This window comes from Perna viridis, chromosome 9 (genome assembly GCF_037379345.1).
Source record: "Perna viridis isolate PV_CMFRI_1.1 ecotype Kerala chromosome 9, ASM3737934v1, whole genome shotgun sequence".
Classification (NCBI taxonomy): Eukaryota; Metazoa; Mollusca; class Bivalvia; order Mytilida; family Mytilidae; genus Perna; species Perna viridis.
In genome coordinates, this window is record NC_142453.1 from 5,275,535 (window position 1) to 5,300,094 (window position 24,560).

The 24,560-nt window shown below is 31.7% G+C and overlaps 3 protein-coding genes across 4 annotated transcripts in view; 1 reads left to right on the top strand and 2 right to left on the bottom strand.

Annotated features, from left to right (window-relative positions):
* LOC148606426 (ATPase MORC2-like) overlaps positions 1–775 on the bottom strand; it is a 58,432-nt gene extending 57,657 nt beyond the window's left edge. For both annotated transcript variants that reach the window (XM_088544646.1, XM_088544645.1), the window contains exon 1: positions 461–775. In XM_088544646.1, the coding sequence (XP_088400772.1) occupies positions 461–534 (74 nt within the window). In that variant the 5' untranslated portion in view covers positions 535–775. The remainder of the gene's footprint in view (positions 1–460) is intronic.
* Positions 776–801: 26 nt separating this feature from the next.
* On the top strand, positions 802–8,544 carry LOC148606427 (uncharacterized). The gene is made up of 7 exons (XM_088544647.1): positions 802–859; positions 1,155–1,343; positions 4,693–4,762; positions 6,288–6,380; positions 6,860–6,915; positions 7,287–7,404; positions 8,205–8,544. The coding sequence occupies exons 2-7, from the start codon at positions 1,220–1,222 to the stop codon at positions 8,380–8,382; spliced, it is 639 nt and encodes a 212-aa protein (XP_088400773.1). The 5' UTR covers positions 802–859; positions 1,155–1,219; the 3' UTR covers positions 8,383–8,544.
* Positions 8,545–12,100: 3,556 nt separating this feature from the next.
* On the bottom strand, positions 12,101–24,273 carry LOC148606428 (transmembrane protein 248-like). The gene is made up of 8 exons (XM_088547246.1): positions 24,167–24,273; positions 23,429–23,598; positions 22,202–22,368; positions 20,311–20,426; positions 19,678–19,828; positions 18,032–18,200; positions 16,906–17,037; positions 12,101–16,279 (listed from the first exon to the last, which is right to left on the bottom strand). Exons 2-8 carry the CDS (start codon positions 23,576–23,578, stop codon positions 16,262–16,264), a joined length of 903 nt encoding a protein of 300 aa, XP_088403372.1. The 5' UTR covers positions 23,579–23,598; positions 24,167–24,273; the 3' UTR covers positions 12,101–16,261.
* Positions 24,274–24,560: the final 287 nt, after the last annotated feature.

The window sequence follows — 24,560 nt, forward strand, 5'->3', positions numbered from 1 at the left end:
AATTATAAAGGAAATATACATGACCAAAAAAAACAAAAGGAAAACATGAAATTACAAAACAATAATTGCACATGTATACAAAAATTGATGGATTACAGTAAAGATAGTTGCTTGGAGTTTAATGCTGCTTAAGAAAGGTTACTACCCAAAATAGGTGTATTTAGCATAACAAAATTACAGCCAACGATAACATCTAGGTAGTATGAACATTTCAGACCTACAAAGTGTAGATATCATTAGAGTGAGAGTTGAGAGAAACCCCATCATTTAACAAAACGCCTATCTTGTTGCTCTATAAAAAAAATCAAATCCCTGCCTGCCTGGCCACATATTTTCTCCCATGTTAGGGGAAACCAACATTGGCAACAATCATTTTTCTTTGACCTGTTTTCCTCAGTCATAAGAATTAAGTCAAATGCTTTGTAGCAAATGTGTCACAATGAAGTAACATATAACTTACGAGTTTGTGTGAAGGTAGTCAAAACTAAGTTGAGCCCTACTTAGTATGCCGTATTCTTCGTGAACTTGCATCATATTTGATTCGTTTCTGCTGCTGATGTTGGCGCGATACGTGATCAGGTGAAAAAGGCGTTGATTTCGACGAATTTCATCTTGCACGTTTTGTGTCAGGTGTTCCTTTCGAGGGATGGGATAATTTTGTCACATATCAACATGTACTCAACCACACAAAAGTTATATCATTTGTTTAAAAACAACAAATATTCTCAAAGAAAGTGTGTTCCTACTTATCGCATGTCCAGCTTCCTGTGACTATACGCATGCGCATTATGTTCATTTCCACTTCTTTTGTTTACTAACACCGTTAGACTTTTCTAGTACTAAAATCCCCCAATATTAGGTACTTGTAATAATCTATCATATTCTTGGGTTACATTTATTTTGATAAATTAACAAGAAAATAGCATTTTATTATTAGATTTCCGACTATTTAAAACCGATCTTTTTTTTCTGAAGAAACGAAACATAAATATTTTATATTCAATAACATATAAATTATCTTTTTCATTTATTTTGTAAAGGAATCTGACCTATCAAATTCTTTTTAAATTGCACTGAAACACAAATAAAATATTTCAATTACTTGTCACAGCAATTTCAAAACGAAACACAAATTCGTTTTGTTTGATTTTTAGATTCATTTTCGGAGTTTTCAAGACTTTTCATGATTCTACGATGAAGCCCGAAGAAAAGATACAGCATGTCAACATCGTCTGATTCTGATAGCTCTGTTGAGGATTCTGAGGAGAAGAAACGACTGTCAGAGGCTGTTGTTAGCTTTGTTCAACATCAAATACCAGTAGTCACTACTCCTCAACAGAATGGTTATTGATATTCTATTATCTACTAAAAAAAAATCCAATTCATGCTAATGATATTTAAAAATACATAAACCTCGAATTTAATGTTTATCTTTCATGTTTTCATCGGATATTTTCATTTTTTGTTCATAGTCAAAATGCGCATTTTGTCTGTAAACAAAAATTGAAAATATCCGATGAAAACATGAAAGATAAACATAAAATGCATGGTTTTATGTTATAGAACTAACATACATACTGTTTAATACATGTTGTACTATCAGAGACTTTAATATACAAGAGATTTGCAATAAACTGATATCTCATGATATGAGGAAGGCATCTGCCTTAAGAGTGGGTTCCCTTGTAAATAAATTGAATTCCTTTCAATTACAATGTTTGCTTAATGTGATTTAGGATTATTTCATCTATGGAAACCAGCAAAAGGTATTCCTGATATTTGATATCTTTTTGGTCAAACAGTTCGACATAAAATGCCTTGTATTTTCACAACCGAGAGTAGGTTTTTTTAATGTAAATTGACAGAGAAGATCCTATAAAAAAAAACGTGGGTCTTATCAAGGACTTACATATAGCAAGGATTGGAATCTCATGCAATTTTACATAGTACAATAATAAATATGTTGCTTGGGGCGATATACAGTGAGATTACCCTTGATGTATTACGCTGATGATGAGCGTGCCCTGTTAATGGTGGATGTTTTCCATCGCTTCAACATTTCATCTCGATAAATGTAGGTATTCTGATCCATATGGTTTGAAAAACAAGTTAAAATATTCCACCTCAAGTTGCCTCAAGACTTTTCAATGTTTTGTTTTGGTCAATACCTCGATATTTGGGACGTCAATCTCTTACCAAATTTTCAACCTGGTCCCACATTCGAAGGCATACTTCCTTCCTCGTTAAAACTTCAAACTCCTTTTTCCAAACCGGATTAGTCGTCATAAAATTTGTTCAGAAATAGTATGAGGGTGTATACAAGGAATATTATAATTGTAGCTTTCCCAGCCTTTGTTTTAAGTCCTACTGCATAGCCCGCCTTCGAGGGCGGTTACCCTCCTCATTTAAAATTTAAACTCCTTCATCAAAACCTAAAAGATCATCATAAAATTTGTTTTAAAGGAAATGCAAGGGCAACAAATTAAAGTGTTTATATTAAAGAATGGACCATTAGCTATACACATGTGCAATATTTATCTTTACACTATGGCTAATTATCATTTAATCAGCATTAATCCAATGCTAATTGCACTGTGTTGGAGGCAGACATTTTGTAGATTTATTTATCTCCCTTATCAGAGATTTCCCAACAGGCACAGCTGTTTATGACATTTGTTAGTCTATTTATGTTTCACTAGCATTATTTGATTGAAAGTAAATTCCACAAGAATATACACATATCTGTAGATTAATAAAGTAATTTCAAGACATGGATCTCACTGATAAAAATAATACTAGAAATGAATCGCAAGAATTGAATTGTGCAGGATATCTTTTTGAACATGAATATACTGAGGAGGAATTAGCAGCAGCTGAGTTAACAAAGAGTGATGACAATGGTGAAGAAGTGTTTTTCACACACTATCTTGTTTTGGGAATGTTTAAAAGACTTAATATCCAGTTTTGCATTTCAAAGATTATGTATCCATCTTGCACATCTTTCATAACACTTTTTTAGGTTTGGGATTAAAAAAGTTGAATCCCTTGACCCCTCACAATTGTGCAAAACTTTGTATGGAACTCAGGCATTATTACTGTGTGTATAATAGATACACAGCTGCATGCATCAGCCGGAATAGGCCATGCTACATCATTTATCAACATCCGCTTGAGATAATGACCAACCTCTCCACAGTGCAAGAATTTGATAAGAAAAACAGCTGTATTAATTATGTCTAATAAGTTATAGATTATATTGGGTCATTTTTTATTCGTTTAAAGTGGTTAAATTCAATATATCAAAACATTTTTTTAGGCCTTGCATTTCCTTTCAATTGATAAAAAAAAAAGATCTGTCGGTGTATATAAGGATGTTTATAGCCGTAGCTTCCCCTGCCTATGTGATATCAATGTTTTATAAGTCCTAATTTTGACTGTATAGGCGGCTGTGGCTAGTATACTGAAATCTTGCCATGCGAGATGTTGCGATAAATTACGAGATGCGAATCCTTCTATATATAACTTCTTGGTCTTATAAACGTTTTGTATAGCAGGTGTTTTGACTAAATTTCAAAGCTTCTTTTGTTTTGCTTTGATGAAAAGTTTCTCAAGTGGTTAAAATGATAAATTTGTAGACAGATTTTTATACATTTAAGAGCATGTTTCACTTGCTTATTTACACATAGCAGGGAGTGTACAAGATATAGTACTTAATTAATAAACAATAACAACTTCCTCAATCTCTGGCCTATGGCACAATAATCACTACATGTAGGTGCTGTAATCCACACATGGTACTTGTAACAATCGAATGTAATTTTCTCAGGATACTTTTATGACTCTGCATGCATTGAGATTAGACGCTGAATGATCATAACGGCAAATATTGAAACAAAACCGTCAGTTTTCTATTCTATGATATCTTAGCTTCATGTTAATATTATATTTAATAGTACTGGAAATACATGTTTAAAACATACAATATTAAAAAAAAAGAATATGAAATATGATATGTAATTTGGGTTGTTTGTCATCTTTCAATTGTAAAAATGTAGTTTTTGAAGCAAATGCTTCTACAAATGAATTTGCTCCTCATATATTATCTTTAATATGTAAAATGCCCCATAATAGTCTTGAAGTTGCTTGGTCAGATCAGTTTATCTTCTTTATATATGTATCACAGGAGTTAAGAGTGAATTTTCATACTGGAAAACACTTTTCTGCCTTCATGTAGGGTGTTTTTTGACCCACTTTGTATCAGTATTATCAGGTCCTTAATTTTCATTTAACCAATTTTTCCCTCTACCATTTAGCTCCCTTCAGAAGCATATAACTATTCATTATCAATGTGATGTACATGAAACCTGAACCTCTCCTGAAAATTTTAAGTTCACAACCTCAATTCTAAAGGAGCTGACTGGTTTTGTTAAAATCATTTTCCAACATTTTACATATTCTGCTGTAACATCTTGATAAACATATGGGTTACTTCTTTTTCACTATCTTCTAGAATTTCTTTTGCATCATTGAAAATCATATCCACAATTTCTATTTTTTCTATTTATTTAATTTTTCTACCATTTAGCTTCCTTCTATCAATGTATTGCTAATTTCAACATGTGTATGTGCAATTGTTAAAAGATATTTATCAATTCCTTACATGTAGCAAAGTTCTTCTTTTTTGTAATTCAGAATATAAAGATATATCAAGGAAAGAAAAACTTGGTTTAAGGAATTCAGTGAAGGAAAAACAGTCTTTAAGGTATAACTTACAAACGATCTATTTATAACTCTTTATCGGCAACTTTTTTATTTTGCTATTGCTCTTACTACCTTATAATTTCTATCACAGAATACTGCTGTGATACTGAAAAATGTTAGCAATTTCTAATTTACGTCAAATTGACTGTAACATTGCCAATAAACAGAATAACGTCTGGTTTGAATGTCTTGACAGAACATCACATTTCACTCTAGCGGGTCACTGTGATATATCTTGTCTCGCCTTCAAAACTGCCGATATTCTGTATGTGTTTCTAGCATATGTAGCTGTACAATATATATATATATATATATATCTGATATTTTCAACTATCAAGTAAACACATTCAAAGATATAAATGCCCACTCTTTTATTTTGAGATTAAATGCATTATGAAGAAACAACTTACCGTATGTATTTTGAATATTTTAATTGGCTAGTGCAAACCATTGCCATTACATGATAACAAGAATACAAATCATTAAGAAGGTAGACTTAGGATAAGGGACACAACTCTTACAAATTATAGGAACATTTGTATTCAGCATTTTACATCAGTCTCATGTAAGCATCATAGTAACTTGGACTGATTTCATTCTGTTTGAAATGAAAGCTTGATAGGCTCTGGTGGAATTGAATATGATACAATCATATCACTGATTTCAAGAGTTACGTCCCTTACCCTAGGTCTACCTCCTTAAATGATGTTCTCCTGGTATTTCTTAAGACTGTCTACTTTTAGACATGTTTAATTATTATGTATTTAAAATGAAAAATATAAACATAGAACTTTTAGAATAAGATCCCTAAATTTTTTTTTTAATACTCTACTGAAATATGTGTTAAAAATTTATACTTGTACTATCTTTTTTAATCATCAATTTGAAAAATTGCCTCACGGACTGAAGACGATTAAATGGATATGTGAATGTCATTTGCCAAATTTAATTATACCCCACTCAGTCAATGGATGGTATATTAGAACCACCTTATCTGTCCCTCTGTCATTCTACCTATCCAATTTTGTGACATATTTCTTGACTCCCAATGGATGGATTGATTTTAAATTTAGAACTTGGCTTTATATGTGATTTTGGTTGTTGTTCACTCAAGTTTCCTCTCTTACTAACTGCTGCAGACAAGCATTTCAAAATTCTCGGACATTATTCAAATCAAACGTCATTTGACAATTGGAAAATGTAACGTAAAATCATTCACTTTTTCCTGACTATGTAACATTCTTGCATTTTCCGAGAGAGCTGGCTGCAACATCTAGAGTGACTTTCAAACGTCAGATGCTGTTTTGAGCTTGGTTGTCCAATATCAACTTCCTGCCTCTGAATGAATTGATTTCAAATGTGATATGTGGCTTTATATAGATAGAGTGAATGTTATTACCATTTTTTTGTTGCTGTCCAATCTCAACTTACTGTACAGTGTGTGCACCTGCATTCCACCTGACAGTATTACGTTAGAAATGGGATTACATTAGAAATGGGATTACATTTGAATTATTTTTCCTTAGACCAAGTGCTACTGATAAGGATCATGAATGTTCAGCATTTCCACCAGGTGTTCAAAAATTTGTAGCAACTAAACTTTCAGAACAGTTAGATAGGTAAGAGAACTTAAAAACAATACTGGTACATAAAAAAAATTGAAATATAAATGAATTTCTCGGGAAAATCATGAAATATTGTGTCATATTATAAAGGCCTTCAATTTGTTTGTATAAAGAATATAAGGAGAATGAATATGGTGAATATGTCAAGGAGACAACAAACCTCTAGGATGAAAAATGTCAACTCAAGGCCACCCATGGGTCTTCATTTAACAACAAGGAAACCCTCACACCACTGGACAGGATGCAGCTGGCCCAAGAAAAGCATTAAACATTGTTTAAAGTTTGCAAGTTGAAAATATTGTCCAAATAATATGTACCAAAACAATGTGAAGGCGTGATTAACATTAATTTCCCATGAACTCTGTCACAAATTTTATTTGCTCAACTCAGAAAATCATGAAAAATTCCTTTTTCAGACATTTTGTGAAAAAAAAAATATGTCTGTGTAATGAAGTAATTTTTCCCCATTGTAGGGAGATAGAACTTGCAGAAAGATCAAATGGTATAATGCAGCTGACAGATGATACTGGTACGTAGATATAAAAAACTTCAGCGGTTAAAATATACTTTGAAAAAATAGATATTGCAGGACTAGTTAAGACTAATTCCTAAAGTTAAATCAGTTAAAATTAGAAGTCATTTTATTATGCATTTCTTTATTAAATCATAAAAACTCTAAATTTTGTGATTGTTAATGTATATCCTGAGTTCAGTGAAAGTAAGCAGATTTTTTTAAAAGTTATTATGAGGGTTTCCATGGAATCCATAGAATCATCAATAGCATTCATAAAAATGGTTATTAATCAAACTCATTTACTGAGATGAGGATTATTTAATTAAAAAAAATGATTACAGAAATTTATTTTAAAAAAAGTGTATGTGTTTACTTTTCTTTTTTAGGAATTCAGCTATTTCAGACATCAACAGTAATGCTGAAAACTGATGGTGAAACAAATACTGAGATGGAAATAGCAAAATGTAAACCGAAAAAGAGAACATACAGTTCCAGTAGTGATAGGTAAATACATATAGAAAATAATTGGATGGTAAATTTTCTCCATTATTTATTGCTGTTTTCAACATAAATTTTAAAGTTTGTGAACAGCAGATTGATATTCTTGTTGTGAGGTTTTGGTGGGAGAAAGTCCAACATTGAAATAAACAAATTTGTTTCACAGGGAACATTTGATATATCATTTCAATGTATATAATAAATTAAAAGATTAACACAGTAATTCATTTATTTGCTGACTTTGATATTTATAGAGCTGCCAAGTGATGTGAAATATCCCTTATCAGGGAGTGATAAATTCTGATTTTGTTATTGCTTTACAAGTAATTTTAGCTTTTTGATTTATTTATAGCTCTGAAATTCCCAGCTCTGTTTTTATTACATTTTACAGTATGTGACATCAAAGTCAATCGTAAGGATATATCAAAATAGCTAAGTACTGGATTTTACACATGTCATGTCTTTTTACCTTACACAGGGTTTTTAAGCCAAAAGAAAACTTCAATTCAAGTAATAAGATGACACTAAAATATTTAAAATTTTCAACAAAAAAATATCTTCCAAAAAACTTCAGTAACTAAGGGAGACAATTCCATACTACATGTATTTTGTCATTCATTAAATTTTTCACAGTTTATGGATTGCACAATCACTGTTGTAAAATCATAAGTTGTCATTGTATCAGAACTTTTTTTTCTGATGTGAATGAATTGTGAAGATTAGCTTGTGAGATGTATGTAATAATGATTACTTTTGTCATTTAATTTTTGTTTTATGGTCTAAAAAATTCTTGCTTTTTCTTGCAGTTCTGAAGATGAGAGACTTGCAGCAGCAGCAGTGTCACCTGCCTTTGTTATGAAACATAGCGCATTATCAATTGATTCAAAATCAGACACTAAAGACAATGAACAATATATAGTTGAGACAAGTAAAAAGAAGAAAAAGAAAAAGAAGAAACATAAAGAAGAAATAAAAGTTTCATGATTTTAAATTACAAGGATCTTATGGTTTTATTCATACATGTACATGTTCATCAATAGATGTCATAAAAACTTTATTTTAAAAATACATCTTGAACATTCATATGCTGAACATATGTTTACTGAAAGACCATGCGAAAAGTCTGTAAAATAAAATTAAAATATATTTGTGTTTTTTTGTGATAAATAATAAATCATTTTCATTTCTACTGAAAGAATTTGAAACCATGATCAAAATACAAAATGATTAAAACTCGATAGACAAAGACAAAGCTGAGGAAAGTAGAATCAAAAACAAAATATATTAAGGAAAAGTAAACACCGTGCAATCCAGTTCAATGTTCAAATTTATGCGAAGAGGATTTCAAAATGAATACATCCTGTTAGTACTTGGAAAATTGCATAACTTCAAATTTGATTAACTTCCCTTTGTAAGCATTACAGGGTAATGGTCTTCATTCATATTTACGTTCAAATAAAGTTTCATCAAAATCCAATCACCATTTTAGAAGGAGTTCCACTTATAGGGTACATAGATGATGGATAAATGGAGGGCAGGCAGACAAACGTATTGATTCTTACATATCATTAAAGCCTTGTTCGTAAAATGCTACATTGTGCACAGCTTGATATGACTGCAGAGATTGAACCCTGAATAGTTTGGGCAAGTGTAGACACACAGTTTAAACTTGATACAGCTTTGAATTTTGATGATTAGATATTTGACACAGGATTAGAATTTGACAAGAATTAAAGTGGTCACCTTTTTGCGCCTTATTCCTAAAAGGTTCCAGTTCAATCCCAAGTTTCCCTTATGGGTATGCCACCTTGTAGAACAATTTAAAAGTGATCCATTGCCTTTTACTCATGTTATTATTCAGAAATCAGATAAAAGTACTTGTTTCTGGCCCCTCATTCTTAATTTGGCTCAATTCACAAACGCAATAAAAAGCTTGGCTGAGTGCAGCATGATACAGTCACACTTAGTGTGGATACAATATTAGTGTTTGACACGCTAAACATAGACTTACAGTTCATTATGGACACAATAACTCATTTGGACAATATTTTGAAATGAAATTTAAGTATAAAGGTCTGCTTTGGGTGCATTCATGGCTCACTTTGTACCTCTCAAAAAGTCTTTTAATGGGTGTGGTCCCCTATGGTCTGTTATCATTTGAAAATAGTAAAAATAATTACCAGTCATCCTTTTGTGGTATTGGACCTTGTAACACAATTTCAAAAAATATTCATTCACTATTAGTCAAGTTATTGTCTGGACATCAGGAAAATGCATGTTTCTGGCCCTTAATTTCTGAAAAGTTCAAGTTTTTACTCCCAAAATCAACCGAAGTCTGACCATTGTGGTATAGAATATTGTTAAACAATATCACAGACACTCCTATGCTTTTATTAGAGTTATAGAGCTAAATTCCATGAAATGCTTGTTTTAGCCCCTTTTTGGTCTTTAATTTTAAAACGGTTGAGGTCATAACCCAAAAATCAATAACAGCCTCCCTTTTGTGGTTTGGAACCTTGTGGTAAAATTATAAAGATCAATCAACACTGAAGTTATTGCACGAAAACCAAGTGTCTATTGACCACAACAACGACTGTGCCATACCAATATAAGACTGCAAATTTCCTGTCTTCCTTTTGTGGTATGGCACCTTGGCAAAAAATTTATATGAGAGCCATTCACTTTTACACAGGTTATTGGTCAGACATAAGGAAGATGTTAGTATATGGCCCCCAATTCCTAAAAGGTTCAAGTTTTAACCTACGAAATAAATAAGTTTTCCTTTGGTAGTGTGGCACCTTGTATTTCAATAGTCCTTTTTCATAATCCCAACTTTGGCTTCATTTTTTAAGATTTTTTAAGAGTGGTGACTTTCCCCAAATTTGTCATCTGACAGACAATTCAAATATTCAATTTATTCGCGGTAAGTACTTTGATATTTTAAAATAACTTATTTCAAACCATTCAGGTACTTACCAAAGTGAAAATAGTTAAAGTTTCCAAGAAAAATGTTTACTGTTTTTCCTTTCCCCAATGACACTGCCAACTTGGTTGTCGGGTGTTGGTGGGTTATGTCCCTTTGAAAAAATTGCTAAAATGGCTTGCATTCCATAAATATGAAAGGACTATATTAAAGATATCCATTCACTAACTGGCAAGTTATTGTCTAGACCTTAGAGAAATGCATGTTTCTGGCCCCCTTTTCTAAAATGTTCTAGTCTTAACCCCAAAACTAATCCCAGCCTTCCTTTGGTGGTATAGAATATTGTGAAATTCGTGGATACCAATTTTCGTGGTTAAGGGAAGAAACACTAGTTTGTGGATTCTTGAATTCTTGGTTTTGAGGTTTCAGTATACACATCAGTGGGATTCTCCATTTTGTTGGGAACCAAATTTCGTGGTTTGGCCTAACCACGAAAACTACAAAAACTGGTACCCCACGAACAATAGTACTTTCACAGTATTGTGAAACAATATGATAGACATCCATATGCTTTTACTGGAGTTACTGGTATATTGTTCAATACTATTAAATGCTGGTGTTTGGCCCCTATTTCTAAAGCGATATGGGCCATAAACACTTATTCTGACTCCAAGCCTCTCAGTCATAACTCTATTCTCGTTTTGATGCATGATTGGTGGAGAAACAGTCACTACCAATATTAAAGTCTATGGTTTGACTTGATTGGTGATTGATACCTTAACCTCCTGCTCTCAAGGCAAGCATGCTATCCTAAGACCATCAAGGCAGTCATAGTTACGCAGTGTAAATTATTTCTTATTTTGAGTGTAATTAATTAATTTCTACCTTTGGGATATTTTTTTTTATCAAATAACAAAACCACATGAAAACATCAGTGTTCCTTCTTTTATTCAACATGAATGTAAATACAATGGAATGAAGAAACAATGACCACTTAATAAATATAAAAAATAAACTATCATATCAACCCAAAATAAGTCAAAAACCACATACATCAACAGTACTAACAAAAGACATTGTAATACACAGCCAAAAGTTCTACACATGACAATCATTGCTGCTGAAAAAAATTATTATTTAACGTGAAAAAAATTTCTAACTCCTAATAAAATCTGATGTCCCCCTCAAGGAGAAAATAGTCTGTGCCTAATCATTTGTTTTTCACAAATATATGATATTCATATGACGGAAACAAAACAACCACACAACAACCAAATGGCAATTTTTTTTTCTACCACTAGTTCATATCACGTTATCCAGTGTCTGCCGCTGCAAATATCTACATACAGCAACCAAACCATATAATCAAATGAATTGAGCAGCATATGATCGTCATATGTGGCACTGTGGCTGTGTACAAGCTTAACATTGCAAAATTAAGAAGTCTACAAAATGAAAACTGCTTTAGTGATTTAACTGAAAATACATAATTGATTGTAATTGTTAAATGTACAATATATTATCTCTTAATTTATCACCATTAGGACATTTTGTAAAATGAGCTAATCATAGGAGTTGTGTTCTTTCTGTCATTTCGATATACATGTATCAACACCTCACAGATACTTGCATTTCATGGCTATTGTCAATAAACCAAATGTGTAAGTATCAGTAACTGATTTATAAAGAAGGTTGAATTTAATATGATTTCATAAAGTAAAATACTTGATATGACTCGGGCTACTTGCTGAAAATGTTTAAGACACTTCCAAAACAATGTTCTTTTGTATAAATTTATTTAAATTAAAATTATTAAAACATAAAAACAGAAAGAACTGATGGACAATGTCTCTGTGTTATTTTTACCTTAGTCTTCAAGGAGATCATTCTGTAATAATTTGTTTGTTTAAAACTTACTGTCTTTTTCTTCTAATAATATATATTTAAAGCGTAAGTATTTCTAAACAAAAACAACATGACATAAACATCAACAAAAACAATTATAAACACACATAATGACATACATTCCCAGTAATACAATATAAGAAACAAATAATGGACATATACAGGTAGAATGCTTTTTCAATTGCGTAGAAATGAATAGATTAATACATGTAGTTTACAGATACATTATGTAAAATCTTATAATGACTGAACGCAGACCCAGGAGGGGGATCAGGATGGTTGACACCCTTTTTGTAGGGTTATTTTTGTGCAAAAATGAGGAAATGATAGAAAAACAGCCTACCCCCTGTTTTTAAAATAAAAATCTGGATCTGCCCCTGCAATAAACACTCATTCACTGAAAAAAGCTAATTGTATTTTAAGCTGTCTTTCAACTTTGGTTAGAACCAACAAGTAAGAAATCTACATGTATCAAAAGATTTGGTTTCACAATAACTGCTGAGGATTTCTGATGACCATGACATTACTTTAAGAAACTTAATTTGATCAGTTTTCCAATTCATCTGATAAATGGTTTTCATTGAAAAAATTACAAGGAAAATTAATCAATTTGTATAACTTTTTATCAATAGCAGAAAAAGTAATTCTGCATATTATATACATGTACCAAGTTCATTAATTTAAAGACATAGATTGAAAGGTATATTCTAGGTTAAAAAGGCATATATTGATACAGGTAATACATGTACAAGATGGTTTAGGCTTATTGCACAGTAAATATAAGCTACTTTATCAAAATACCTGATTAAGCATGCACCAGGACAACAAATGATTGTTCATTTTTTTTCAATGATAGTACAGCAGACTGACTGAGGTTAATCTCTCATCCGGACTGGTAAATATTTATATTGCTTATGTCTGAAAATTGATTAGTGTAAAAAAAATTCCAGCCCATACAACAATGCTGTTCAGGGGAAATAGAATTGGTCTTCCCTTGATTAAATGACAATCACCTGATGAATGACTTAGGTAGAGAAGATGATATAATTTTTCTATTAAATGAATTTTCGAATAGCAATATCCTTCTGAATTATCCAGTTTACTACCTTATTAAGCTCATCAGGTTATTGTTATTTAATCAATAAAAGAGGTACTCTGAACATTATTAATGAATGTGCTATAATAAATTGGTTAACTGGTTCACTTCTAGAAATATGAAATTTCAACTCTCAAATCAGACCCACTAAAGATTTAGTTAGCACCTTGTTTTAATGAAACAAAGAAATGAGACCTGATTTTAGGAAGCAAACCAACAAAGCATAATACACAAAGTACGCAAAAAATAATCATAACGGTAAATATGGACTTTAAAAGCAGACTTCTACTTAGGATGACAGAAAATTAGACCCTGCACCACAAATCTTGAAAAATATTTAAGACTCAGAATATTTTTCAATTTCCATGGTAACTCCAACAAAAATTTGGATTAAACTATATCACAAACAGTTAAAATATTCTCAGATTTTAAAAAATCATTTTTCGTAGCACTGGAGCCATGCCTAAAGAGTGAAATAACTTGCGTCAAAACATCTTGATTAAAGGATTTGTTTACGTAATGGCAGTGTTCATATTTTACATGTATATTCCTCAACAATTCCAGTACTCTATCGGGCTATTGCAAGGGAACCTTCCCTGCTTGAGTCACAAACTCTATCAAGTTACCACAGAGGAAGGCTTCCCTGCATTTCATTGTTTCCCCAAACAATAAAAGGTCAAATTAGCCAATGCATATTTAGTACAATGAAATTGCTTGTGTGAAAACCTCCTTTGATCAAAAGAATGGTTTAGCTAATACAAGTCTAAGTATTTATGGAATCAAAGACATACTTCAGAGTTTAAGCATGACTATATTTAAGAACATGATTTTCATAAAAGAATTCATTTTTATTACCAGTAAAAGTATTGTTACTACTGATTTCACTGTAAACACATAGTCGTTAATTTTTGTGGTGCACTAATTTTCACTTTTTTTATTGTGGACAAAAAAGCAAGAAATATAGTACCCATGATACAGATTTTTGACACTATATACTGGTAATGCTTATCATTTTTTAAACTGAAAATAGATACCAATTAATACATTTACATGATAGAATCCGAGAAAATTTATATTCTAACAGTACTATTTAATAACCAATAAAACATATTGATTCAAGATATTGATATAAAAATAGCAATTCTGACATAATTATTTACACATGTACATGGCACAATGACAAAGAAGACTAATAAAATAATTGTAGCAGACTTGGGTAGTACTATAAGTTTTTACAGAAGAAGGGGCTAGGATATAACATTGAATCTGGGACTCTTCTCATGACAATTCCATTTCCACTCTTTGATGATTTCTTGAACAGTTTTCCACCAAAAATGTTACCAGTCTACCGCAATATCAGGATCTGCCCTTCATTTCCAACTTAAGCCTATCCCCAATTAAAACAAATGATTCCTCCCTTAATCATTAAACAAACCTCATTATGAAAACATGAACACTGAAGGATCGAGTATTAAAAACTAATTTCATCAATAAAACCTCAATAATATTACAGTGCATTCTATCAATAAATAATTGTACTGTAACTTATCTTTATGAAAATAAGTATACACATCAAACAGAAAATCTGAACTATTCTACTAATACACACATATTTTTAATACATGTAGATGTATATGCTAATTATACATTCCCACTATAGCTTATACATTTACACTAAATATATATAATGGTATCTGACATTTCCAAAACTACATTTGTACATGTAACTAAAAACATAAATTTGCAAGATTACATGTAAGTACAGGTCAACCTTTTGGGCTACTATTCTGCAAGACATGTACAATATTTAGAATTTTACATGTATTGTGAGTTACCAAGATACATTTTTACATTCCATAAATATGGAAGGTGAATACCAAAGTAGCCTCAAGATTACTGTAACTCTCGCCAAACAATTGAATTCTTATGTTCATATGGTAAGTCTGAAATACAATTCATTTCATTCAAAGTCAATTTTTTCAGAGATTTTTTTTTCTCTTTCTATAAGTACAATTCAAACTAGTACTGCTCTCAATAAAGTCAGTGCTTACCAGTAAATAGTTGATTAGAGAAGACAAAATGTTTTCTGAGCATGATTAAAAATTGCATCGTTCTACATCTTTCACCAGAAAACAAACACGCAGCAGATCTTTTCAAATAAATATCAGACATGGCTAAAACTACTGAAAGACAATTGAACAGTTGCACTAAAGCACACAATAACAAATAAGACCTGTCATCATCTTTCATCAAAGTAACTTCAAACAAAAATTTAGAACACCTTATTTTTTTACTCTTTGGGAGTTGTTCTACCAAATGATATCTGTACATTTAGCAAAAGAAATATGCTTGCTACATCAATATAATTTGAGTACAGTATGGGGGAAAGTTTTTGTGGGGTGTTAATTTTGTTTTTTTTTAAATTCCTTAAACATATTTACTCTGGGCTTAAGTACTTTATGCTCAACTGAGCATCTGGCAAAATTTTTGGTATACTTTTTTGCCTTAATATCGCTAAATTTTACACCTGCCAAAATGACCCTTCATACAGTATCTATGGCTAACATTGGCTTAATCCAAATTTAAATCTGGACAGACAAATAAAAAAATCATCCATATTTGGTTATCATGATATGAATAACAAGCATAGTGTAATTCAGTCTTGATGAAAAAAATGCAATTTGTACAATGAAAAATGGTAGAAAAACTACAGAAGTCTGAAATCTTTGAAGATTTTTCCACTACAAAGAGTAAACTCAATTTCCTTGGTTCAGTTTTTCACTCTTTGCTGAACAAAAAATAGCACTATTTGCACAGGTTTATAAATAATAAATAAATAACATGTTAAATAAAACACCCATATTCTTTTCATTCCAATTCTTGACCTTATGCATCCTATATTTTGACCTTGTCATTCAGTCTTCTTCGTTTGCCAATCATCATACAGGTTTTTGCACCTGCAAGAAAAATAAGTCAATCATTTCAAAAATTATTCATTGTGAAAACATTTCTAAGAAAATACATTTTCATGATATCAAGTTAAATTTTCCATACAACAAACATTATTCTTGTTTATTGCAGTCTTTTGTTGGAGTGCATATTGCAAGTAATATAGTTTTTGTGTATTGTCTTGTTTTCTTATCTTCAGTTTTTACATATTATTGTATTTGATTTTCTTGTCAACATCAAGTATGTGGATTGTCCCATCTTCCTCTTTTTAGGTTTTGGCAATAGCTGTGTATTTTGATGTCCCTGTCCTTCTGTTTGATGCTTTCATATTTTTTTGCTGTTATAAGGTCATGGATGAGATTTTGGTTTCATTTTCATTATCTCCTTTAATCTTACCTTCATGTATTGATATGGTATTGGTATGACTGGTTTCAGCCTTAGTTTTGCCCTAAAATTTACCTCCATGTCTGAATGTGAAATTAATTATCACTGGTTTCACTCTGATATGTATGAATGTGAAATTGATTATCACTCGTTTCACATTGAATTTTTTCCCTTAAAACTTGCCTCCATGTATGGATGTGAAATCGATAATCACTAGTTTCTGTTTTATTTTGTTTTTCTTAAAACTTACTTCCATGTATGGATGAGATTTTGGTTTAGCAGGTTTCCCTCGTATCAAAGCATAACAGAACAGAGTTATAAACATCACAACCAAGAAATAACTCGTGTGCATTAAATGCAGGTTTATCACAGAGCGATCCTCCTGAAATAGAAATTAGTGCTAGACATTTATTTTATAATATTAATTTATTTCAACATCTAATAGCCAACTACTACTATGTCACATTAACATCTTTATAGATAATATCTTTTTTTTTTGTATGTGTGAAATATTTCATTGCATGAGAAAAAATGTTGGTTGTTAGTTGACCATTCAAAACTAATTCCTTGTTTCCCATGCTATTTTTATGAAAACAATGAAGAACTGCAAGAATAGATTGATATAAAGGAGACTTATTACATTGTCAACAGCCAGAAAAATGTAGAAAGGGCTTTTGTGTTTTTATTCTATTGATATGTCAATAAATATAAGTAATGAGACACTCTCAAAAGAGAGAATGAAGGCCTAATCAATTTTATTCCACAACAGTTAAAGGACCTAAGATGATTAAAGTCTTTGACTGTCTTAAAAATGTCATTATTTAGTTCAAAATATTTCATATTGTCCCAAAATGTGTATTGAGCATCACACATTTATGATAACAGGCGTGTCTTGTGATACCAGTATTTGTGTATTGTACTTCATATGTTCAGTTATTCAGACATTATTAAATGCAGTTAATATCTGCTTGTTTAAATAAAAGATGTTGACCAAAAGTCCATGTAGTATTATGGAATTAACAAAATGTCCTGTGAAAATAATCTTTTGACAAATCCTGACATAAACTGGACTGAATATCAAAATGACTAAAAGACCTTTGCAGTGTGTGTTGCAATAAAAATGTCTTGTGTTTGAGGTTTTGTCTCAACTCCCTACTGTAAGCATTATAATGATAGAAGGCATAGAAATATTCCATGTTTAAGGTGCAGTGATAGGGAATAGGAGGGGGCCATAGAAGCTGACAATGGTCCATTAAAGTTACAGGATTTTACTTGGAATGTTTATGAATGGCCCATCAACATCTTAAATACTTGTAACAAATGCTGAAAATGGCCTATTTGAAGAAAAAAGTACTGAAGGTGGTGTAATAACTCACTAATGTTAGCATCATATTGATAGTAGGATTCCTGGAATGTTTAATGGTGACATGTGGACTCTCAGGACATGCCTTCCTCCCTCTAGAAGCACTCTTTTTATGGACGGCAATCATCTTACTGTGGAATTCTGTTCCTGATTCATTCATGCCATAACATATACCTGGTTGTCTGAAACAAGTTTCAACATTAGTTGATTTCAAGTTAAAGTGATTTGATTTTGCAAATTTAGTAAATGATGCCACACAATTTTTTCAGAAAATTGAAACAGTTCAAGATTTTGTTTAAACAAAATTCAACATTCCTCATTGAAAATTTCAAATGCAATCCAATAACTTTTCGCGACTGTTTTGTTTTCATTGTCTTGCATTCTTTTTTTTAAGAAAATTTTGTTTATAGGAAACCAAAAAAGATTCACATGTAAAAGGAGTATTTTGCTAATTCTAAACACTTTTGAAGTCTATCCCAGCAGTAAAAACATCCTTAGCAAATCCCTGAATTTGATGGAGTATTTAAATGTATTTTTTACATCTTTTTTTTCTTGGACAACAAGCTCATTTATCATTATATGCATGTTACTTATGAAACCATTAGCAACATGATGTTGTATGCATTGTCTAGCTAAGCATATCCCCACTTGTAAAGAAAGTTGAAATCTGAGATCAGAGCACCAAAAATTGTAGGCCTTATCTGTATAAAGCCAAACTGTCATCAAACTTGAAATTAATCTGTCCATTGGGAGCCAAGATAATTGTGATGAAATTCAGAAGGATGAACAAGGTGATTCAAATATATCATCCACTCGTTGACAATGATATTCTTTTCAAATAAAGCATTTTTTTATATTCACAGGTTCTTGCAATCAGTTTTAAAAAGTGATAAGTTTGCTAATCATTTTATAAACACTTGTGACTTTCTGTGAATTGACCACTGAAGTGTGCTTTCTGGTTGGAAAATTGTAGTGAAAAAAAAAAAAGCTGGACATGGCTAAGTTTTAGGGGAGTATATATACAGTGATATTGATGACCTGTTTCAGAACTACCTCATCCTTTTATAATTTGGAAAATATGCATTTTTTTTAATTGGGAAATTTGGAATGACCACACAAAACCTATAAAGTGTACCTGTAATTAAAAATCATTTTATAAAGGATTATAAGAATAAGAAAAGTCATAAACATTTAACCAGTGGAATAGAAACACCATCTCCTACACTATGACTATCAATTGGGAAATAGTTTATTTTATTTGGAATTTTAAAAGCCATTTTTTTAGACAAATTGGGAAACTGTCATTAGGGGAAGCAGTCTTATTTTGGAGGTAATTCAAACCATACACAATCTGCAAAAATTTAGTATGACTGTTGGATTGTTGCATAAGTGAGCTGAGCAAACGTGGGAATAGGTAAATGGAAATAGACCATGAAGACATCATATCTCACCATAAAGTCACCAGGAGTGTCAATCAAAGAACCTAATTGAATGCCAGGCATTATCTACATTGTAACATACATATCTATTGGATCGTTGGTTTGTTCCATTCAACATGAGGTACAATGTAATTTTAAATTCACTTCAAGCAACAATAGAATGGCCATACTGTAATTTTACAGGTTATACAATATACATGTAGAAGAAACATAGTTTTACCTTATACTGGGAAAGAAATTAGCAGGTGCCTGAAAGTTGACACATGATAGCACTCTGACAGATGAACACTGCTTCCTCTGTAGACAGTTGACCTGATTCCAAGCCACAGGTAGGTATAAGGTCAAGTTCATCTGTTCATCTGCCTTCTTACCTAAAATAGAAAAAGATGGACGGTAAGAAATATAAGAAAATTAATACATTAAGACTAGAGAAATAAAGTACTGTATTAATGCACATGATGCACTAGCCATTGATTGGCTTCAGTCCTTTTACTGTAAACCTCGAAATTTTTGCGGCAGTTTTATTTTGGCTTTAAGGCCTATAATGCAAACCTATTTAAAAATGAACCCAGGTTATTATACTGATAGAGGATAAAGTACAGGTGATCAAGACTAACGTCATCCCCTATTTTGATGTTTAACATCCATTACTCTAAAATGAAACATAACAAAGAAAAAAAAATGAAAATAAATAATTCAAATCCATCAAAGTGTTTCTTAATTGTCTAGTTTACTACAGAAGGGAGTTCATATGGCAATCATCATTTGTAGTCAAGATTACCCCAACTCTGTCCTCTGAACATCATCAATGTATGCGCGGTAAGAAAAGTTCTAATCATAAGATCATACTTACCACTTAAACCAACCATGCTTCCATTGACAGAAGCATACAAGAATGTTATATTATGTGGCATCTCAATGAATTCCCTTGTTGGTGTAATTTCTACCCACATGGATATTGAAGTGTTCCTACAAAGATTAAATCAGTTAAAGACCTTGAAAATACAGAATAAGGCACTAGAAAATTTTGTCTATCTCCAGATTACCATGCTTTAAAAACTACAACATCATTGAGTAGAAGCTGCCACTAATTAAACAGGAAGTTGTTGGGACAAAGTTCCACATAATTCATGTTGTTTACACTTATTCAGGTTTTAGCTGTCTGATGTTAATGGGAGAGACTTGAAAATGACAATTCTTCAAGATAGGACCATTTTTCTCCTGGTAGGTACATGTAAGTTGCAAATTTTCATTCTTAGTCATTAATACCTAATCAAAGGCTGAAATCTTCAAAGTCAATAATCGTCTAATATTCACTGTCACTGATTTTGGCTTACATTCAACATCCGAAATGATACAAATGCGATATGCTCTAAAATCGGGTGACTTCCACTAAATTCTTAGTTCCCTTGATATTATTGCGTACCCTTTCTTAAATATCATAACTTGAATGTTTTCAATCATCCAGAACAAGATTAATTAACTGGCAATGGCTATATATAGATATTGGTGTACTGATTATTATATATGACCTTTAAATAATCAATTGTAACGAACGCCTGTTAACCGATCATTTTATCTTTTAATGTGAACTTCCCATTATAATACAAGCAAAAAACACACATAGACATGTGTATGATATGTTTTATAAAGGTACATTGTAGTGATCTTTGGGTCCCTTATTATATTGACCAGGTAACCAGTTTAGGAACCAAATAAAGCAGCTGGCAATGAATATTCACAAATATCAGGGTGTACTAATGTATATGATCTACATTTGTATATAGTCCTGTAACGAGACTCAGTGCCTGAATTGGATAAAGGGTAATGTTCAAAGCTAACTGACCATTTCATGTAAACTTCCCATTCTTGTACAAGCAAGAAACACACATAGAACACACATGTATGATATTTAAGAGGTATCTCATATGAAGATAGAACTATGATGCTATGGCAGTAAACACAGTGAGGATCTGCAGCATTACGTGGCATATAACTACATATTTATGCAAATCATATGCAAATATTAAGTACTGAAATAATGAGTGCAAGAAGTCACTAACAATATTAGTGACTTTATTACTTCTTTGTAAGTAATGAAATAATGAGTGCTAGAAGCCACTAACAATACATGTATTAGCTAGTTAAAAGTACCAATACATGTCTGAACCAGTGTCACTCTTCATATATATGTATTTTCAATATGTCTATAAACACTAAACCAGTAAAAAAAAGTACGGCATTTACTACAAATTTTCTTAAATTTTGTACAAATGATAGTGTAACATGCAAAAAAACAACAACTTTTCCATAATAAATGGTGCACATCTTCAATATGTATATAAACACAGGACAAAGTATAAATAATATTGGTATAACACATTTTGAGTTACAGATTACACAAAGTAGATATTAATGTCCACAACATAAATTGATAAAATTTGCTAAATCCAACATTTGTGCAGCAAGCTAAAATGTTGGAAAAAATAAATCAAATTTTTCCATAATAGGAGGTGCACATCTTCAAATGTATATGAACACTGTACAAAGTTTGAATATATAGGCATTATACTTTTTGAGTTACAGATTACAAAAAGTAGGTATCCCATTAGTGTGATAGAGGGATGTACAGATGGAGTTGAGCGTTTAGTAGACCTGCTTTTACTGCAGGTGAGGCAGTTGAGAATATCAGGATGTCAATAATCTGTTAAAATTTCAGAGCCAACTACAGAAACCTAACTTACACAATTTCATCACTTTCAGATCTACTGAACTGAGCTGTTGGACCAATTTTAGAAAGGGCATGATGTAATCTCAAAGGTGGTTCAAAATCTCCAACTTCTACATCTGATGCATTCCTGGTAATGCAAAAATCAACATCAGAAAAACTTTCCAAAAATGTCTGCCACTCCTGAAATGTAAAGTTTCTCCTTAAATCTCAGCATAAACACTGTATATGTTGTTCTTTTCTACATCAAAATGCAAGTAGAAACCAAGAAAAAGTTAAAATACAAATGCTTAATTATTTTCCCATCCCATACAAGGTCATTTTGATTCCAGTAAAGTGTGTTTTTTTAATGATTGTGTTCAATTGTCCTACTTTTCTACATGTAGCTGAAACTCTTGGTATGTTACATACATTTTTCATTCAATAAAGTCCCATTGCTTGTCTTGAGCTGACATTTTTCATCCTGGTGGGGTTGTTGTCTCTTTTACATATTCACAATATCCATTCTCGTTATAATGTATGTACAGTCAAACCTAGGTAGCTCGAACTCCAAGGGACCATTGAAATGTGTTCGAGTTATCGGGACTTCGAGAAATTGAAGTCTGTATATTTCCGGATTTCTTTTGTTGCTGGTCCGAGTTCAACTTTATCATTAGAAATTGCTCACTTCCTCAGAAGTTGTGTTAGTTTGCGGATCTTTTTCATTCACTTTCTGAAGATTATGTTGATTTGTGGACAATAAAAATGCTGTGTTTTCTTTTAAAAACGTCCAGAGTGCAGGTTCATTGCTCAATAATTTGTTTCATCCGATTTTCTTTCATGGTTTCATCATACCGACTTCGGTACATTCTCGAACTTCAATCAGTTTTATGATAAGATAAAAACTAACTAATTAGTGATGACTTAAATATTACCTGTAAAAAACTAAAATGACACTGATTAATGATAGGGTTTCAGTTTTTCACACCTTTTATTACCCAAACTGACAAAATGGCTGACAAGTTCGAGTTAGTGAGGGTTATCCTCTAAGATTTATAACCTAACGGAACGACTAGTCAGTTCAAGTTTTCGAGAAATTGAAATTCGAGAAATCCAAGGTTATTTATATTGATTATATAGGAGAAAATTTTGGTACTATGAATTATGTTCGAGAAATCCTGGATGTTTGAGCCATCCGAGTTCGAGCGAGTGAAGTTCGACTGTACTTGTGTCTAATTTCACAAAAAATTTTTTTAGTTTGTACCTCTGTAAGATCTGGATTATAAATATCATTAGTTTTGAAGTAATATGACAATGAGATCAGAACAATAGCAAAGGCACCAAGGCACACCATAAACATCACCAGAGGTGGACGGCTGCTGGCAAAACCCTTCAAGTTCTCCCATACTGTCATTCTGTCTAGAGATCAATTTCCTGCAAGTAAATATTATTCTAAACATATACTCAAGCTGATATAAATATGCTATTGAAGTAAATTTGGTAATTGGTACATGTTTATGTACATACACTGTATAACCAAGTCATTGTGTAAATATTGTTTATGTTCTTTCTTTCCTGAAAAGGAAAATAATCAAAAGAAACTGTTCTTCCATGACAAAACAGCAAGTTTTGATGGCTATGTACAAGACTGCAAATACAAGAGAACATGTCTACAGCACCATCAGCAGTCCGCAATGTGGAGCTTCAATGAACATTGTTATCTGTCATAATTTAAATTTACAAAACACCGACAATAACTTTCTTCTCATGATAACTACATGTAGTTGTTATCAAAATCTTATTCGTTTAATCATATAAAAATCCATTAATTTTTAGTAATACTATGTACAGTGGCGCATGTGGCACCAAATTTTCAAATTTGTTTTCAAAAATATTATTAACAGAACCTGTGATTTGCGACTTTTTACAAAATGTGTGTAAGTTTTAGATGGTCTCTATATCTTATCATTGATTTTCAAGCAAACACTTCAGAACAAAATACCGTAAAGCTCAGATCAAGCAATCTTTAACTAAAATCACACATCTCATTTCACATGTTACATTTTCTGTTGTCAAACGTCAGTACTTCCGGACGCCATTTTGAAAGGTGAGTTTTATCACGTGGTTTGTGGCACATGGCTTCTCTAATCAACAATGGGCACCGCCCACTTCAAGTAAGGAACGTGTATTTGTTGTTGAATTTATCCGATATTCAAAGTAAAATAGAAAAAGAACTTGATTCAAAAATTTACATGTAATTAACAGATTATCATGCCAAGAAATTATTTGCGTATCAAACTTGTTAAATCTGCATTAGCTTGGATTATTACACGTAACTAAATAAACGGAACAGCCAAAACAGAACATGTGATTCTCATTTTTTCGCATGACGTCAA

Coding starts and splice junctions, on each gene's coding strand:
- LOC148606427 (XM_088544647.1), top strand. CDS start 1,220: ATGTCAACATCGTCTGATTCTGATAGCTCTGTTGAGGATTCTGAGGAG. Junction 6,381..6,859: donor CTTTCAGAACAGTTAGATAG/GTAAGAGAACTT, acceptor TCCCCATTGTAG/GGAGATAGAACTTGCAGAAA. Junction 7,405..8,204: donor TACAGTTCCAGTAGTGATAG/GTAAATACATAT, acceptor TTTTTCTTGCAG/TTCTGAAGATGAGAGACTTG.
- LOC148606428 (XM_088547246.1), bottom strand. CDS start 23,578: ATGACAGTATGGGAGAACTTGAAGGGTTTTGCCAGCAGCCGTCCACCT. Junction 18,201..19,677: donor AATTTCTTTCCCAGTATAAG/GTAAAACTATGT, acceptor AACTTGTTTCAG/ACAACCAGGTATATGTTATG. Junction 17,038..18,031: donor TCAATATGATGCTAACATTA/GTGAGTTATTAC, acceptor TTTCTATTTCAG/GAGGATCGCTCTGTGATAAA.